We start from the raw sequence: 17,750 nt of genomic DNA, 5'->3' as shown, positions 1-17,750 counted from the left end.
GGTATAATAGGTTCTAAAATCAGGTAGTGTGAGGCCTCCCACTTTGTTCTTCTTCAGTAATGCTTTACTTGTATGGGGCTTCCTCCCTTTCCATGTGAAGTTGGTGATTTGTTTCTCTATCTCATTAAAAAATGCCAGTGGAATTTGGATAGGGATTGCATTGTATCTGTAGATCGCTTTGGGTAGAATTGACATTTTCACAATGTTGAGTTTGCCTATCTATGAGCAAGGTATGTTGTTGCACTTATGCAGGTCTGTTTTGGTTTCTTGCAGTAGTGTCTTGTAGCTTTCATTGTATAGATCTTCTACGTCTCTGGTTAGACTTATTTCTAAGTATTTTATCTTCTTGGGGACTATTGTAAATGGTATTGATTTGGTGATTTCCTCTTCGAGGTTCTCTTTGTTGGTGTAAAGGAATCCAACTGATTTTTGTATGTTTATCATGTATCCTGAAACTTTGCTGAAATCTTCTATTAGTTCCAGTAGTTTTCTTATGGATTCTTTGGGGTTTTCTGTGTATAAGACCATATCATCTGCAAATAGAGACACTTTTCCTTCTTCCCTTCCAACTTGGATTCCCTTTATTTCTTTTTCCAGCCTAATTGCTCTGGCTAGGACCTCCAGCAGTGTTGAATAAGAGTGGTGATAAAGGGCATCCTTGTCTTGTTCCCATTCTCAAGGGGAATGCTTTCAAAGTCTCTCCATTTAGGATGATGTTGGCTGTTGGCTTTGTATAAATGCCCTTAATTATATTGAGGAATTTCCCTTCTACTCCTATTTTGTTGAGAGTTTTTTTCACGAATGGGTGTTGGACTTTGTCAAATGCCTTTTCTGCATCAATTGATAAGATCATGTGGTTCTTGTGTTTTGTTTTATTTATGTGATGGATTAAATTGATTGTTTTTCTAATGTTGAACCATCCCTGCATAGCTGGTATAAATCCCGCTTGATCATGGTGAATTATTTTTTTGATATGTTGCTGAATTCTATTGGCTAGAATTTGTTGAGGGTTTTTGCGTCAATGTTCATGAGGGATATTGGTCTGTAATTTTCTTTTTTTGTGGTGTCTTTACCTGGTTTTGGTATCAGGGTGATACTGGCTTCATAGAATTAGTTTGGGAGTATTCTATCCTTTTCTATGCTCTGAAATACCTTTAGTAGTAGTGGTGTTAACTCTTCTCTGAAAGTTTGGTAGAATTTTCCAGTGAAGCCATCTGGGTCAGGGTTTTTTTTGTTGGGAGTTTTTAAATTACCTTTCAACTTCTTCTTTTGTTATGGGTTTATTTAGTTGTTCCACCTTTGTTTGTGTTACTTTAGGTAGGCAGTGAGTTTCTAGAAATTTGTCCATTTCCTCTAGGTTTTCAAATTTGTTAGATTACAGTTTTTCATAGTATTCTGTTATGATTCCTTTAATTTCAGTTGGGTCTGTTGTGATATCACCCATCTCATTTCTTATATGGGTTATCTGCTTCCCCTCCTGTTTTTCTTTTGTGAGTTTGGCGAGTGGTTTATCAGTTTTGTTGATCTTTTCAGAGAACCAGCTTTTGGTCTTGTTAACTCTTTCAATTGTTTTTCTGTTCTCTATTTTATTTAATTCTGTTCTAATTGTTATTATGTCCTTTCTTATGATGCCTGAGGGCTTCTTTTGCTGCTCTCTTTCTACTTGTTCCAGTTGTAGGGTTAATGTTTTGATTATGGCCCTTTCTTCTTTTTGGATGTGTGGATTTATTGCTATAAACTGACCTCTGAGCACTGCCTTTGCTGTGTCCCAAAGGTTCTGGTAGGATGTGTTTTCATGCTCATTTGATTTTATGAATTTCTTTATTCCATCCTTAATTTCTTCTATAACCCAGTAGTCTTTAAGCAAGGTGTTGTTCAGTCTATGTGTTTGATTCTTTTTCCTTGCTTTTTCTGTTGTTGGTTTCTACTTCTATGGCTTTATGTTCAGATAAGATGCTTTGTAATATTTCGATGCTTTGCATTTTGTTAAGGCTTGCTTTATGGCCTAATATGTGGTCTGTTCTGGAGAATGTTCCACGTGTGTTGGAAAAGAAAGTATAGTTGGCTGCTGTTGGGTGGAGTGTTCGGTATATATCTATGAGATCAAGTTGGTTGTAGCATTTAGCTCTTCCATGTCTTTGTTGAGCTTCTTTCTGGATGTTCTGTTCTTCACCGAAAGTGGTGTATTGAAGTCTACTACTGTTGTGGAGATGTCTATCTCTCTTTTCATTGCTGTTAGAGTTTGTTTTATGTATTTTGGAGCAGAGGGCTCCATTTAAAAATGCAAGTTGGAGCGTGTCCCTTCTCAGCTCAGAACCCTGTGATGTCCACCCACTTGTCATGGCATCTGTGAGGCCCTGTGCTCGCACCCTCACTGGCTCCCTTGCTGTGTTTTGACTAGACCAAGCGCTCTCCTGGCCCTTGCCCTGGCTGCTCCTTCTGCCTAGAATGCCCACCCCAGGTGCACAGATGGTTTCCTCTGCCCCCTTCCTGCCCTCCTCATGCCTTGTGGGAACTGGCAGCCGCCCATCCCTCTGAGCCCTCTCACCCTCTCTACTGGTCTCGAGCACATGGATATTTGTTCCTATCTGTCTCCTCCACTGGAATGTTGGCTTCACCAGGGCACGTCTGAGCTCAGTTCCTGCTGTATCCCCCCACCACCCAACCCAGACCTGGAATGGAATAAGGTAGAGGACTCTGCTTGTAGCATTTACTGAAGCATGAACACTGTCCCCCAACCAGGAGAGGCCTTGGTGTCCAGCACAGGGCAGGGGGGTAGGCGGGTGGTGGGAGGGTAGGGGGGTGGTTGGAGGGTGGGGTGGTGGTGGTGGTGGGGGCAGTGGAGGTGTGGTGTGGAGGGGATTGGGGCCCCCATCCCTGGGAGTACTCTATAACCTAGAGTTTGTGTGACAACTGTAGCAGCAAGCGGAAACGTTTTTTGATATAAGAAACAGGATACGGTTGATCTTCACTCTAGTTGCAGTGCAAGATGCAGTCCCACCTCCAGGCTTCCAAGTTTGCGTTTCAGCTGCATGGTCTTGGGCACGCCCTTTCATCCCCAGGCTCAGTGTCCCCATCTGGAAAATGAGAGAGGAATGTCCCTCCCTGGGATGGTGCAGGCTGAGTGAGGCCTAGTGGGCAGGAGCTGCTGGGCTGTTGAGGTGATGGCCTTCTTTTGGGTGGTAGCGAGAAGCAGTGGTGGTTCAGTGGTAGAATTCTTGCCTTCCATGTGGAAGACCCAAGTTTGATTCCTGGCCAGTGCACCTCATATGCAGCCACCGCCTGTCTTGTCAGTGGAGGCTTGTGTGTTGCTGTGATGCTGAACTGGTTTCAGCAGAGCTTCCAGACTAAGAAAGACTAGGGGAAAGGCCTGGTGATCTACTTCCAAAAAATCAGCCAACAAAAATCCTGTGGATCACATTGGGTCAACCTGCAACCAGTCATGCAGATGGTGCAGTTTCGTTCTCTTGTGCCTGGGATTGTCGTGAGTCAGGGGCCGAGGAGGGCAGCTAACAGCCATAGTAGTCTGGGAGGTGACGTGTGGAGGGCGCCAGCCTAACAGGTGGTGCAGTGACCAGTGGATTTGTATTCCACTGTATGCTATCTTTGACAGAAGGTAGGTGTTACATTGTTTCTACAATGGAGAGGCCAGGAAGATCAGAGAGAAGAAAGGACCTCTCTTGAGGTGTGGGCAAGCATTCGCACCATGGTGAGCAGCCTCAGAGAGGGGGTGTTGAGATGCACAAGTGGGGACAGTGGAGCCCAGAGTGAGTTATGGATGGTGACTCTGGCCTTTGGGCTGTTTCCTGCCCTCAGTGTAGCAGCTGGGTGGCTCCTGGTGGCTGGATAATGCTTTGGTCCTGGTCCCACCTGTGTGGCCGCCCCGGCCCCTGCAACAGCTGGGTCGCCTTCCAGAGGGTCAGCAACCAGCCAAAAGCAGCCCCTCCATCTGCAGCATGCATCTTGGGGTTCCTCGGTTCCAATGCTGCTCTCTCTCTGGCTACTTTCAGGAAGACAATGCTCAATGACCTCCTGCGCTTTGACGTGAAGGACTGTTCCTGGTGCAGGTGAGCAGCCTCAGCTCCAAAACCCCACTTTGTCTTATAAAACAGAGTGACCCTCTGCTGATTCCAGTGGCCATTGTCGTCCTGTTCATTGTGGAAAACCCAAGAAGCTGAAAGAAGGGAGAACAGTCCTCGGTTGCCACACCCAGAACCACTCCTAGCCTTTTCCTCTATTGTCTGGGTATCTTTCCCTGTCCACAAGACTGTGGTGCATAATTCTGTATGCTGTTTACTAGGGGATCTGTTTGATCCAGTTGTGGGTCTCTAGATTCTAACCGAGGAGAACCCTGCAGTCACCAGTCCTGTCTCCAGGCTAGGGCCTCCTACGGGAGCCAGCATGGGGCTATTGCTGATGGTTCCCTTGGGGTTGACTCTGTGTTGCAGGGTGCCTGGGGCTGGCAGTAGGGGCATTCTTCACCCCCTGCCTTGTGGGCTCACCCTCTGCAGAAGAGCCAGGACCTTGGTGGTCTCCCTCTGACAGATGCCCTCCTACATGGCTGGCCTTGGGCAAGATGTTTGCCTTCTCTGGGCCCAGGATGTTTGTGCCCATTCACTCCAGTCTGGCCCCTTCCCGGCAAGCAGTCCACAGGGAAAGGGGAGAGATGGATCTCAAGATTGAGAGCTAACGGGCTCCTCCTGATCTCTGCCATCGTCCCACCAGGATCACAAACCCACTGAGCGCTCGTAGTGCCACACTCTGAGTGGGGGCCCTGCGCACAGCCTCCTGGTCCTAGAAGCCCTCAGGGTGGGGGGGTCCCACTCCCCGCCCCATGACAGAGGAGGGCATCGGGACTGGAGACATAAATATCTGACCCAGGACCCACAGCTGCTGAGTGGCCAGGTCAGGGTCCCAGGAGACTTGAGCCGCCACTGGAATATCTCCTGAAGTTTATGTGCTGTTTCTCCCACATGTCATTTTTAAAATACAGTTAATAGGTACAGATTAAATTTAAAAATTGCTTGAAGAATTTACAGTTCTTTGTTAAAAGTTGCTTAAGCATACAATGAAATTCTGAAAAGGAGCAGCCTTGGAAAAGCAGCATAAATGACTTTTTAATTCGATAAATAAAACGTATGGACCACCCACGCAGTAGGGTATTGGCAGCACTGCAGATCTGGGTATAGAGGATTCTAGAGTGGCAAGAAGGCTGAGCCACAGCCTACTGTTAAGTTGAAACAGCAGATTACAAAATATCTTGCTTGTGATTCCATCTTAGAAGTGACTCAGAGGTATAAATACTCCGAGGACACAGCGGAATGACCGCAATTTTCTGGTGGAGGGTTATGCATGGGTTTTAGTGCTTGGTTTTTAAAAATCATCGTAATTGTGGTAAATACCCATGCAACAAAACGTTTGACGTTTCAACAACCTTCATGTGTGCAGTTCAGTGATGTTAATTACATTCTTCACGTGCAGCCATCATTCTTATCTGTTCTTAGTGCCTGCTTTTTGTTGTTCTTGCTGATTTTTTAAAGTTTCTATAATGAGCCAGGTATTACCTTCGAAATACAAAACATAAGAGGAGGCCTGGGGGCACAGCAGCTGTCTTGTGCAAGTGGGAGTCCCCACTGGTCCCACCACCACTCACACCCCTTGTGCCACCCCAGGGCCTTCACAACTGGGACCCCGCCAGCACCCCGCTACCACCACTCAGCTGTGGTCTACGGGAGCAGCATGTTCGTCTTTGGTGAGCAGCCTCTGGGCCCTCTCCTGACCCCTTGGTACCGGCCTTGGTATGAAGGTCTCTGCAGGCTGGGTCCTGCTTGGTGGGCCCTTGCTGCCTACCCTCAGCTTTGTCTGCCAGAGTCCTATGAGTTCTGGGAAGTCGCCCATGACCTCCCTGGGCTGGGCAGGGTCTCCTCTAGGCCCCTTCAGCCTGTGGGCCCCTATTCCTAACTGTCCCCATCTCACAGTATTGGAATTGTCTGTGACAGGTGGGTCCTCTCTGCAGGAGCAGGGGACACTGTTCTGCTCATCTGTGTCCCCAGAGCCTTGCCCAGAGACAGGAGGGCAGCTAGTGCTCCCTGAGGCTGGTGGAAGGAGTCCCAGAAAGTGTTTTAACCTGCAGGGGTGTGCGCCTGTCTCCAGGGGCCTGAAGACTCTGAAATGCTGCTTTTAGGCATAACATTTTCTCACTCTCTCTACCCAGGGGGCTACACTGGGGACATTTATTCGAATTCTAACTTGAAGAATAAAAACGATCTCTTTGAGTACAAGTTTGCAACTGGCCAGTGGACCGAGTGGAAGATCGAAGGGCGGTGAGAGGCTTGGCTGAGATTCTGGGAGTGTCCTGATGGCTACTGAACTGGTCCCTGGGGACCAGTGGACCTGCCCTGCCTCCCAGCATCACAGATGAGGAGCCACGGGAAGAGGGCCTGGGAATTGGTTAAAACCAAAAACACCAAACCATTTGCCATCGAGGTGCCTCTGAGTCATGGTGACCCTGTGTGTCAGAGTAGAACCATGCTCCATAGGGTTTTCAATGGCTAGTTTCCTGGAAGTAGATTGCCAGGCCTCTTCTGAAGCACCTCTGGGTGAGCTCAGACCAGCAGACTTTCGGTTAGCAGCTGAGCTCATTCACCATTTGCACCACCCAGGGACTCTGGAAGCTGATTAGGACTCACTGACTCCTAGCCAAACGTGGCCACGGCCTCCCTACAGCCCTGAGACTCTTTCTTTCTAGAGATTAGAAGAGACCGAAACAGACTGCTGACAGGCGTCCCTGGTCCTGCCTTTGCAAATCCTTCTTTGGGTATTTTGGTGGCCACTTAGAAGGGGTCCTGGGGCTATGTGGTTGCCCGAATCCCTCTGCTCAGCCACCCATTGCACCTCCTGGGCTCAGCCTAGGAATGTCCATGGCTCTGGTGCCATTACTACCAGTGTCCAGCCAGAGGCTCTCAGAGCCCTGGCATCAGGCCAGTGTGGGGACCAGCCACCTCAGGGGTCCAGGCAGGGACACACAGGGTAACAGCTCATGTGCTGGGCTAGCGGGGCCGTGAGGGTCAGGCGCATGCATGGCCTCACTCCTTGCTCCCCCACACTCCAGGTTGCCAGTCGCTAGGTCTGCTCATGGCGCCACAGTGTACAATGAAAAGCTCTGGATCTTCGCTGGCTATGATGGCAATGCCAGGTAGGTGGCGCCCACCCTGTGCAGCCTGTCTCTGCGCTGCCCCTGAGTGTGCTGAGGCATGGAGTAGGCCTTCCTGGCCAGGAAAGGTCAGCCCGGTGGGTTTGAGCACCACCCTGCCCAGGGGTCTTGGGAGGGTGGGCATGTGGACAGGGGTGGGTGAAGGAGCCCCCACCCAACCCCACAGAAGTCAGTAGGGCTGGACCCCTTAAGTCCCTTGGGGAGAGAGGGTGATGAGCCCAGCCTGTGTTCATGCATCAGTCTCAGGGTGTGCATGTTCCTGGAGCAAAGAGGCCAGAGCCCAGCACGGGTAGGGGTAGGGCGAGGACATCAAGGCCCCAGTGAGAAGGGGCCCTGAGGGCTGGTGGGCAGTGGGCAGCGTTGGGTTTCCGACTGGCCTCTCCCAGCCCTGGGCTCCTGCCTCTGTCTCAGGAATTTTCCTCCTTGTGCTAGAAAACTGTATTTTTCTGATCACAAAAGCAGCACGTTTGTCCCCTAAACTGTAGCACTGCAGAAACCCCTCCTGGTCTCTGCTGGTGGTGGCTTCCATGAGCATGACCTCCTTATGGTCCCTGCCAGCACTAGGGACAGCTGCTGAGTGTGCAGACATTGGGCATGTTGCCAGGTCAGGCAGATGCCAGCCCTGGGCGTGTGGAAGGTTGGCATGCTGCTGTCACGGCCCTGCAGAGATTCTGTACAGCTGCCCTCCTCTGCTGAAGCTCCCGCCTTATGGCTCTGCACGAGTGTCCCTGATCAGCATCCTAGGGACAGATTCATCCCTGGGGCCTGCCCTCCTGGCAGGGCTGTGCTGCCCTGACAGCCAGACCCAATGGTGAGGGTCATCACCCCGTCCTAATGCAGGTTGAATGACATGTGGACGATTGGCCTCCAGGATCGGGAGCTCACATGCTGGGAGGAGGTAAGGGGTGCAGGGAGCCAGGGTAGGTGCCTTCTCCCCTGCTCAAGCCCAGCCTGTTCCCAGCCTTGCCTCCTGCTCAGCCCCTTTCCCAGTTTCAGTGGCAGGTACCTAGCAAGCCACCTCTGTAGGTTCTGTGCTGTTGGGGAGTTGAATGTCACAAGTGACGGATGCTATTTTGGTCTAATCCACATTTTCCAGAGTCATGGTCACTGGAGCTTCCGGGCCACCTGTCATGCTGTCCCACTGTCCCCTCGCACTGTTCCTTTCCTCTGTAGTGATGAGTTTAGCCCCAGCTGTTCAAACTTGGAGTCCCTGCATGGCCATTTAACACAGTCAGCCACTGATCAAAAGGTTGGAAGTTCAAGACCACCCAGAGGCACCTTGGAAGAAAGGCCTGGCAATCTACTTCCAAAAAGTCACCCATTGAAAGCCCTGTGGAGCACAGTTCTACCCTGACACACATAGGGGCACCATGAGTTGGAGTTGATCTCACAGCACCTGATTGTTTTTGGTTTGTGAGATGGTTTGTGGGAAGCTGTTCTTATACTTTAGGCTGTTCTGCAAAATTTAATCGCCAACACTTATTTAGGGAAGTTTCAAAAGTAAAAGCAGCTCAAGTGCAACAGTCTGAGCCTGGTCCTAGAAGGCCCCAGGCTGAGCATCCCCCATTCCCCCACAGGTGGCCCAGATCGGCGAGATCCCGCCCTCCTGCTGCAACTTCCCCGTGGCCGTGTGCCAAGACAAGATGTTCGTGTTTTCCGGCCAGAGTGGAGCCAAGATCACCAACAACCTCTTCCAGTTTGAATTCAAAGACAAGACGTGAGTGCCGTCGTGGGCGGGGCCCTGGGCAGGTGCAGATAGGTGACCTAGCTGGTAGATGCCTCCACAATCAGCCCCAGAGCCTGAATTCTGGTCGCCATCCTCCCAGCTGCTCTCCTGGAGCAGGGTGCACAGTGTGCCTTGTATAGGCTAGGCACAAGGCCCCTTGGCTCCTGGGTGTGGCTGTCTACAAGGTAGGTCCTGGGTGGGCCCTGCTCCTTCATCCAGTGGGAGGATGCCCCTGCTCCTTGAAGAGCTTGGTCAGTGCCACCAATACCACCTGCAGCCAGCATAGATCTCATGTGATGGTGGGAGATCAGAGGGGTGCACAGGCCCTAGGAGCTTCCAGCTGTAATACCCTTCTGCTGCTGGCCCTCGGCTCCACGATAAGCCTGCTCCTGGGGGTGGCTGCCGGCCTTGCTTCGGCTCTGGGAACCCAGGAGGGGGACCTGGGAGCTGCCTTGAAGGCCAGGGCTGTCAGCAGGTAGGAGGAAGTGTCCGCCTCCTGGGCAGAGGGGACCAGTTCCCCACTCTGGGGTTGGCCAGGCCTGGGAGGAGGGTCTCACTACATACAGGACGGGGGCTCTGCTTGGCTGCCGCGTAGAACTCTGGTGTCCCACTTGCTGCCCCACCCAAGACCCTGCTCTGGAGTGGCGCCACCTGCATGCCCTGTGCCCTGGTTCTTGCTTATTCTCTGTCTCATTATAATGGCCGTTCTCATCAGTGTCTGGCCGAGTGCACCCGGGGGTCTTGCTGCCCAGTCGCAAGGGCAAGCACCACACCTCAGCCTGGACCTTGGAAGTCTTTGCTCGCCCACAGCTCCAGCTGGGCCAGCACCTTGAGTACCATTGTTCTTGTCCCTTGTCCTGCTGCTCAGTGCGGCCCTGACAGCCCTCTGGCTTCCTTCCTCACAATGCTCCATACGAGGCCTCTGCCCCTGGCCAGGCACTTCCACTCTCCCTGCAGACTTTGGACTCCACTGGGCAGGGAGGGGCGAGGCGCTAGCCTGGCCATAGCGGGGCTGGGAGGTGCTGGATGGTGGTAGGGCCAGTGTCTTCTGGGCTGCTAGAGCACAGAGGGCTGGGTGCGGGTGGGGGGCCAACCATGTCTGGAGAGGTGAGAGGGAGTAAGTGGGAGGGGGTGCCGCCACAGTGCAGGGTGACGGACCTGGAGAGGAATGATGCAGAGGCCTGCGTTGAGCAGGAGGGCCGGTGAGGGGGAATCCAGACATGCTTTGGAGGCAGAGTTTGGGGGCACCCAGATGTAGGGGAAGTGGACACAGACGCTCAGTGTCTGGGCCAGGCAGGTAGGTTGCAGCACCGAATCTGCGAGGGGGTCCTCAGCCAGCACTGGGGGAAGATGCAGGGCCCCAGGATACCTGTCTCTTGGGGGTCTGCAGGCGGGAGTGAGGGGCCCAGGGCCAGTGTGGCTGGAGACAGGGCCCGGGCCACCCATGAAGCAGACTGGAGAAGCAGGGCGGGCAGTGCGAGTGGGTGGCGCCTGTCTCAAGGCTGGTGGCGGAGTGGATGGGGAGTAAGAAGAAACCCTGCAGCCCAGGGTGGGCGCTGGGAGGCCTGGCAACCCCCATCAGCCTTTGTTCTCCTGCAGCCCTCCTAGGTGGCCGCATGCCTTGCCTCGGTCTCCGCCCTTTGCCCCTTTTCCCTCCCAGAGGCCTGTGGTCACCTTCTCTGCTGTGGGTGGGAAGGCCCTGTGTGTGGGCAGTGCACAGGCTCCACGTCCCATCTGGATAGGAGCTGCCTGCGGGATGTTAAGGCTATCCAGCTGACTAAGCATTAGGGTCTTGGCGGAAGCTTTGGCCTTGTGGGAAGTGTTACGGGAGCACATCGGGAGGCGGTCTGGGCGGCTTCTGCAGTGGCCTAGCTGTGGGGATTGGCAGGCGCCGTGGAGCACGCGCAGCCGCCCGCCGTGGCACTGTTTTGTGCAGGACTCCATTGCCTCTGAAGCAGGATCGCCCCTGGTTTATGATGGGCACAGGGAAGGGGCATGGGTAGGGCCCCAGTGGCAGCAGTGGAGCCCAGTAGAGGCCGTGTGGGAGCAGTGGCCCCGGGGCCTGGCTCACTGCTATACGCCCCCAGGTGGACACGCATCCCCACTGAGCACCTGCTCCGGGGCTCCCCACCACCCCCACAGCGGCGCTATGGGCACACCATGGTGGCTTTTGACCGCCACCTCTACGTTTTCGGGGGTGCAGCCGACAACACACTGCCCAATGAGCTGCACTGCTACGACGTGGACTTCCAGACCTGGGAGGTTGTTCAGCCCAGCTCTGACAGCGAGGTGAGCACCAGGCCAGATGCTATGGCATCTTCCCTGCTCCCTCTATCCCCACTGACCACCCTGTTCTTGACAGCGAGGTATGTGCCATAGTGGAAGCAAGGCAAGGCCATAGCTGCCTGGATAGCACCTGGATGCCCACTTGGCTCACCCTGGCCCACTGGCCTGGCCTTGGTCCGTGGCCAAGGGAGCCTGTCATGTCCCACACCTGCCAAGTCTTCCCTGTGCTGAAGACATGTTCACCCTGGGGCCCTGCACAGCCACCCTTGACCACGTGCTATGAGCCACCTTGTCCTGTGGCCTTTCCTGCCCTGCACCCTGTTCCCACAGTGCTCTTGGGGCTGGGGGCCTGAGTTTTTGGGGCCTGCCTGGCCCCCACTCCCTGGTCTCATTCTCCATGCTGTCTCACCAGGTTGGTGGGGTGGAGGTGCCAGAGCGAGCATCTGCTTCTGAGGAGGTGCCTGCCCTGGCCGCCGAGGAGCGGAGTGGCTTCAAGAAGTCCCGAGATGTGTTTGGCCTGGACTTCAGCCCCACAACAGCCAAGCAGCCAGCCCAGCCAGCCTCAGAGGTGAGTAGAAACAAGGCCTCACTAAGGCTCCAGCACCCCAACCACCTGGGCAGGTTCCGTTGTCAGCCCCACTCACAGGTGGGAGGCTGAGGCACAAACAGTACCACTCAGGGTCACAGCAAGTAAGGAGCAGGGCCTGGAGCCTAGCCTGCCCCTGAGCCCAAGGACTCCAGCGCCAGCTGCAGCGTTTGCCCCTGGGCCTCAGTGGTTCAGCTTATTAAACCGAGCACTGTTCTGCCCATTACTTCACTGTTCTGGGCCCCCCACACACCGCAGCTCTGTCCCGTCTGGGAGCCCTTTTGCCAGGGGGCTGTGCTCCCTGACCACCCCCTAGCCCCACTGCCAGAGAACCTGCCCCATCCCACCCACCCACCAACTTGCCCCCCTTCCCCCAGCTGCCCAGCGGGAGGCTCTTCCACGCAGCTGCTGTAATCTCGGACGCCATGTACATCTTCGGAGGCACCATGGACAACAACATCCGCAGCGGGGAGATGTACAGGTTCCAGGTGTGGGGATTATGGGCTTGCTGGGTGGGCTGGGGCCCAGGCTGAAGATGAGAGTGGTGGTGGAGGCCCCGGTACAGGGGCAGCTGCAGATGCCACAGGCCTGAGGCCTCAGGGTGACCCCACCTGCCTTCTGGAGCCCAGGTCAGCCTGGAGAGCCTATGGTGAGTGTGGCCCCATTCTGTTGTCCCCTGTAGTTTTCCTGTTACCCCAAGTGCACGCTACATGAGGATTACGGGCGGCTGTGGGAGAGCCGCCAGTTCTGTGATGTGGAGTTTGTGCTGGGCGAGGTGGGTGCCCTTCCTTGGGTCCCCTGCCTGCTGCCCAGGGAGGAGAAGCCTTGCACCTCAGGTGGGCTGCCTGCTGGCTATGCCTCTGTCCTGAGACGGGGTCCCACAGCATCAACCATGTACCGTCTCTACTGCAGAAGGAGGAGTGTGTGCAGGGCCACGTGGCCATTGTCACAGCACGGAGCCGCTGGCTGCGCAGGAAGATTTTGCAGGCACGGGAGCGGCTGGCCCAGGTGAGGCTGGCCTAGGTGAGGCACATCCACTCAGCTGGCACTGTGTCCGCCTGCAGAGCCCTGGACACCCCTGTTTTCCCTACAGAAGCTGGAGGAAGAAGCGTCCTCGGCCCCCAGGGAGGCCACTGGTGGGGCTGTGGGTGGTGCCCGGCCACCCCTGCTGCCTGTGGCCATCCGTGAGGCTGAGGCCCGGCCCTTTGAGGTGCTCATGCAGTTCCTCTACACGGACAAGATTCGATACCCGCGGAAAGGTCTGCTGGGCGGGGCACACGGGGCAAGTAAGCGCGGGACAGGGTGAGGCGAGCACCGGACAGGGCAGGGCAGTGCTGCTCCATGGTGGGAGGTGGCGTTTCCCGCCTTACAGATGGGCAGTCTGAGCCTGAGGCTGTGACTACTGTGGTGACAGGCGTGAACAGCTGAGCCCCCCATGGCCTGCTCCCGCCTGGCAGCACTGACCCGTCCCCTCCGTTGGGGGAGCCCCAGGCCCCCTGCCCCGTAGCTCAGGAGGCTCTTGGGCACAGGCCACGTGGAGGACGTGCTGCTCATCATGGACGTGTACAAGCTGGCGCTGAGCTTCCAGCTGTGCCGCCTTGAGCAGCTGTGTCGGCAATACATCGAGGCCTCTGTAGACCTGCAGAACGTGCTGGTTGTGTGTGAGAGCGCTGCCAGGCTGCAGCTGGGCCAGCTCAAGGTGCACTGGGGCCTGGGGCAGTTGGGGAGGGTCTGCCACACTCCACCATCCCCTCCCTGTGTCCAGCCTGCTGCTCGGCCCTCACCTGCCACCCTCCCGGTTTGTCTGTCCAGGAGCACTGCCTGAACTTTGTGGTGAAGGAGTCCCACTTCAACCAAGTGATCATGATGAAGGAGTTTGAGCGTCTCTCGTCACCTCTCATTGTGGAGATCGTGCGGCGGAAGCAGCAGCCGCCCCCTCGCGCCCCTTCAGACCAGCCTGTGGACATCGGTAGGGAGCCCCCGTCACCGTCCCTGAGAGGGGCCAGCTGGGTGTGTCCATCATGGGTAGAAGACTTGGGAGCCTCAGATAGTGTCTGCCAAGCCCTCAGGCTGTGGGGGAGGGCATTGAGACCCCAGAGTGTGTCCCAAGCATACCCACAGCTGGGCAGCTCTGTGGAATGAAGAACCGCCTGGCCACAGGGCTATCAGCAGTGGGCTGCGCCAGTGGGTGGAGTGACCCCTGAGCCCATTGCTGGTGGTGGAGATGGGGCTGCTTGCCCTGGCTGGGGGTTCAGGTCTGATCACTTCTGAGGTCAGTGACATACCTAGGGTCACAGCAAGTCAGCTGCTGAGCTGCTTGTTTAGGCACACCTGTCTGGAGCCTAGTGAAGGGTGAGAACAGCCCACAGACCAGACCCCACCCAGCCTGTACTCTCTTGACCCTTCTTGGGACCTGTGCTGACCCCAGCCCCTGAGCTCTTAGTGCTCTGGGAGACACTGAAGTCCCACACTGTCTGCAGCCGGAGCAAAGGGGCCAAGGGGTGCTGCATCTGGGCAGGGAGGTCAGACGTGAGGGCCTGAGACGACTTCCTAGAGCTGCAGGGCTTGGGTATACAAGGGCCAAGGAGAGCAGGTCCGGCAGTGCCCAGGGCCCAAGTGAAGCCTCTGGCCAGGGAGGCTTTGTCCAGGGAACAACGCCGATGGATGTGCAGGGAGGTAGTACCTGACAGGCCAAGGGAGCAGGCGGGTCTGTGGGAGGCTGGGAGGCACCTGCTCAGGCTTCTTCCCCACCCCTAGGCACATCTCTGATCCAGGACATGAAGGCGTACCTGGAGGGGGCAGGTGCGGAGTTCTGTGACATCACGTTGCTACTGGACGGACACCCACGGCCAGCTCACAAGGCCATCCTAGCTGCCCGCTCCAGGTGGGTGGGGGCCCAGAGCGGGGGTGGGCCCAGCTGCTGGCCATGCTCACTGAGCCGCCATCGCCACCTTATCTGCAGCTACTTTGAGGCCATGTTCCGCTCCTTCATGCCTGAGGATGGGCAGGTGAACATCTCCATTGGGGAGATGGTCCCCAGCCGGCAGGCCTTTGAGTCCATGCTGCGCTACATCTACTATGGCGAGGTCAACATGCCACCTGAGGACTCACTGTATCCTTGTGCGCCTGGGGCTCCTGGGCCACTGCTTGGGGGCTTTGGGGCACGCTGTCTTGGTTGGGCCGGTGGTCTTAGCCAGGTCACCACACTCTCCAGAGAATTTCCCAGTGCCCACTGTCCTGGGCCTGGCGCTCCCCAGGGGTTCTCTCCAGCCATAGGATGGCCATAGGGAGGGCTTTCCAGTTGGGAGGGATGGTTGGGTTCTTGTCCTCAGCAGCCTGAAGAAGGGCTGTCCTGGCTCTGACAAGTGAGCAGATACATGTGGAGTGATACCACCAGCATTCAGTGGTGGTCTGATCATGGGGCCCTTCCCCTACAGGGTGCCGTGCAGGGGGTCTGTGAGACCTGGGACTGGTTCTACAAATGTATATAAGGACATTTTTCTGCAGGGAGGATTCCATGGTTTTCTTTCGATTGTGAAGGGGCTCTGGGACCCCTAAGTGATTCAGAACCCCACTTAGAGAGCAAGTTGGTGTCCGAGCCAGGACTTGATCCCAGCCCCTACTCCCTGTGAAGCCCAGGGCCAGTCCCTCCTGTGACGCAGCCACCCTGGTTCTGGGCAAGCAGGAGGGGAAGCCACGGCCCCCAGTGTCCTCTACCCCTATGAGTGTGCGGCTCCAGCCGCACCATCAGTGAGGGGGAGGAGGAGAAAGGTCCATGGGAGGACAGAGTCCCCGTGCTGGCAGCTCCTTAACCAGCCCAGCTATCTGTTTGCTGCTCCCTATTACTACGGATTCTACAACAACCGGCTGCAGGCCTACTGCAAGCAGAACCTGGAGATGAATGTGACGGTGCAGAACGTGCTGCAGGTAGCTCAGCCGGCCTGGGCCTCCCCCTGAGGGCTGGGCCTCCTCCAGGGCCTGGGTGGGTGACAGGGTGCTGCACCTCAGGTACCTGCTCTTCCAGATCCTGGAAGCAGCTGATAAGACACAGGCGCTGGACATGAAGCGGCACTGCCTGCACATCATTGTGCACCAGTTCACCAAGGTCAGGCCACAGGCTTCACCTTTAGGACCCACTTCCCTGGGCAGTGACCTCAGCCACGTGGTGGTGGGCCCTTGGGATAAGCTATGCAGGGTTGCCCACCCATGGCCACCCCTCACCATTCTCTGAGCCACCTGAGCCGTGCTGGCCAGGAAGGCCCCCAGAGGGCCTCGCAACCCACCCTAGTGCTACCTGGGCCCATCCCATTCTGGCGTGTGGTCACCTCCCGCAGGTCTCCAAGCTGCCTACACTGCGGTCACTGAGTCAGCAGCTGCTGATTGACATCATAGACTCCCTGGCCTCCCACATCTCCGACAAGCAGTGCGCAGAGCTGGGCGCCGACATATGAGGACCCACGAAGTGCCCACTGCAGAGACACTGCTGGCCACAAGCAGCCCTGTGCCAGCCACGTACAGCCCTGTGCCGGCCACACGCGGCCCTGTGGTGAATGGGTTGAGAATGATCAGGCAGGATGCCCAGAACCCCAGAAGGGAGGCTCAGACACCTCATTTTGCTTCTGAGGACACACGTCCCAGGTCACATGCCTGGCTGCACTCTCCTGGTGTGGAGGTGTAGGTAGGAAGCTGGGGTCAGTGATGGGGACACGGCTGGAGGAGGCAGGATCCTGGCCATTGCCCAGCATGGGGAGGGACGAGCCCTCACCCTCCCAGCAGGAGCTTGCAGCCTCTGACCGTGGAAGGGAGGGCTCAGCAGAATGCTGCAGCCCCGGGGGGTCTGTGTGCTGCCTCCCACCCTCACAGAGGTTGTGTAAGGGGCTCTCCCACCCTGAGTCTTTGAGTGGGGATCAGCGATGGGTGGGTGGGATCTGACTCAAAGAGATGAATTTTAGGTGATCTGGGCCTGGCTCCAGTGGGGCTGTGGGGCTGCAGTCCACGGGGCCCGCCATGCATCCCTCACTAAGCATTTACTCTGTCACAAATGCCGCATTAAAGCCACATAGAGCTACCACACAGCTTGCTGTGTCCATCTCCACTTGTGCCTGCCCAGCAGCCCGGCTTGTCGGCACTCCCCACACTAGTCACATGGTGGGGGGAGCTGTGGGAGGAATCAGCCTGACCCCGCCCCCCCGCAGACCCTTGAGGCCCAGAGCTGCCTCGCTCCTGTGCCAGCACAGCTGGCTTCTGTGGACTGTGGGCTGGCCCCTGCCTGGCTGGGAAGTTGGAGACAGATCCTTGCATCCACTTGTCTTCTACAGAGGCCCTGTGAGTGCACCCTTGTGCGGTGGTACATTCCTGCACCCTATCTGGGAACAAGAATCTCTGGGACCTTTCTGCCCTGGCTGCCAGGAGGTTAGAGTCCCCTTTGGGGGTGAGTTACTTTAGTCCTGGCCTTGGAGCTCGCCCCCTCCCCTGTGTGTACTCCCCTCCATCCTGGTCCTGCCACACAGCAGTCCTTGCTGAAAAGGGCCTAGATGACTGTGTGCAGTCCAGAAATCCCTGAGCCAAGGGTGGCAGCCAGCAACTTAGGATGTGGCCTGGCACAAAAAATGAGCTGGGGGACACTAGGAGTGGGCAGCAGGAGGCGTTGCAGTGGGAGGCCATGCACTGAGGGGAGACCTGGTGGGAAGCAGTGGGGCCATGGACACAGGTGGGGAGGGGTGTTGGCCAGGGTGTGTGGCAGGCAGGCCAGCGTAGGTGATTCATGGTGGGGCCACCAAGCCCCCTACCGAGGACCCTGCAAGACACTGCTTGCCACACCCCCAGGGCAGCCTTACCCCATTCCAGGAGGAGCCTGTACAAACCAGCAAACCCTGCATTCACTGGTCCCCCAAGCGGCTCTCCTAGAGAGGACTCTGAATAAAGGTGGTTACATGCCA

At 56.0% G+C, this 17,750-nt stretch overlaps 1 protein-coding gene across 2 annotated transcripts in view; it reads left to right on the top strand.

Annotated features, from left to right (window-relative positions):
• LZTR1 (leucine zipper like post translational regulator 1) overlaps positions 1-17,289 on the top strand; it is a 21,318-nt gene extending 4,029 nt beyond the window's left edge. Inside the window, exons 3-21 of one of the 2 annotated variants that reach the window (XM_004386183.2) lie at positions 4,011-4,067; positions 5,673-5,752; positions 6,215-6,323; positions 7,112-7,195; positions 8,054-8,111; positions 8,791-8,930; positions 11,027-11,228; positions 11,638-11,793; positions 12,189-12,299; positions 12,494-12,586; positions 12,724-12,819; positions 12,905-13,070; positions 13,341-13,510; positions 13,624-13,780; positions 14,569-14,695; positions 14,774-14,923; positions 15,633-15,738; positions 15,836-15,916; positions 16,146-17,289. In XM_004386183.2, the coding sequence (XP_004386240.1) occupies positions 4,011-4,067; positions 5,673-5,752; positions 6,215-6,323; positions 7,112-7,195; positions 8,054-8,111; positions 8,791-8,930; positions 11,027-11,228; positions 11,638-11,793; positions 12,189-12,299; positions 12,494-12,586; positions 12,724-12,819; positions 12,905-13,070; positions 13,341-13,510; positions 13,624-13,780; positions 14,569-14,695; positions 14,774-14,923; positions 15,633-15,738; positions 15,836-15,916; positions 16,146-16,262 (2,260 nt within the window). In that variant the 3' untranslated portion in view covers positions 16,263-17,289. Of the gene's footprint in view, positions 1-4,010; positions 4,068-5,672; positions 5,753-6,214; positions 6,324-7,111; positions 7,196-8,053; positions 8,112-8,790; positions 8,931-11,026; positions 11,229-11,637; positions 11,794-12,188; positions 12,300-12,493; positions 12,587-12,723; positions 12,820-12,904; positions 13,071-13,340; positions 13,511-13,623; positions 13,781-14,568; positions 14,696-14,773; positions 14,924-15,632; positions 15,739-15,835; positions 16,043-16,145 lie in introns of those variants that run through there. The other variant, XM_023740540.1, reaches the window with a different exon arrangement.
• Positions 17,290-17,750: the final 461 nt, after the last annotated feature.

The sequence above is a fragment of the Trichechus manatus genome, unplaced genomic scaffold (assembly GCF_000243295.1).
Source record: "Trichechus manatus latirostris isolate Lorelei unplaced genomic scaffold, TriManLat1.0 scaffold00157, whole genome shotgun sequence".
In the NCBI taxonomy this organism is placed as follows: Eukaryota; Metazoa; Chordata; class Mammalia; order Sirenia; family Trichechidae; genus Trichechus; species Trichechus manatus.
The sequence above is the reverse complement of the archived record's forward strand: the minus strand, read 5'-3'. Positions and strand labels throughout refer to the sequence as shown.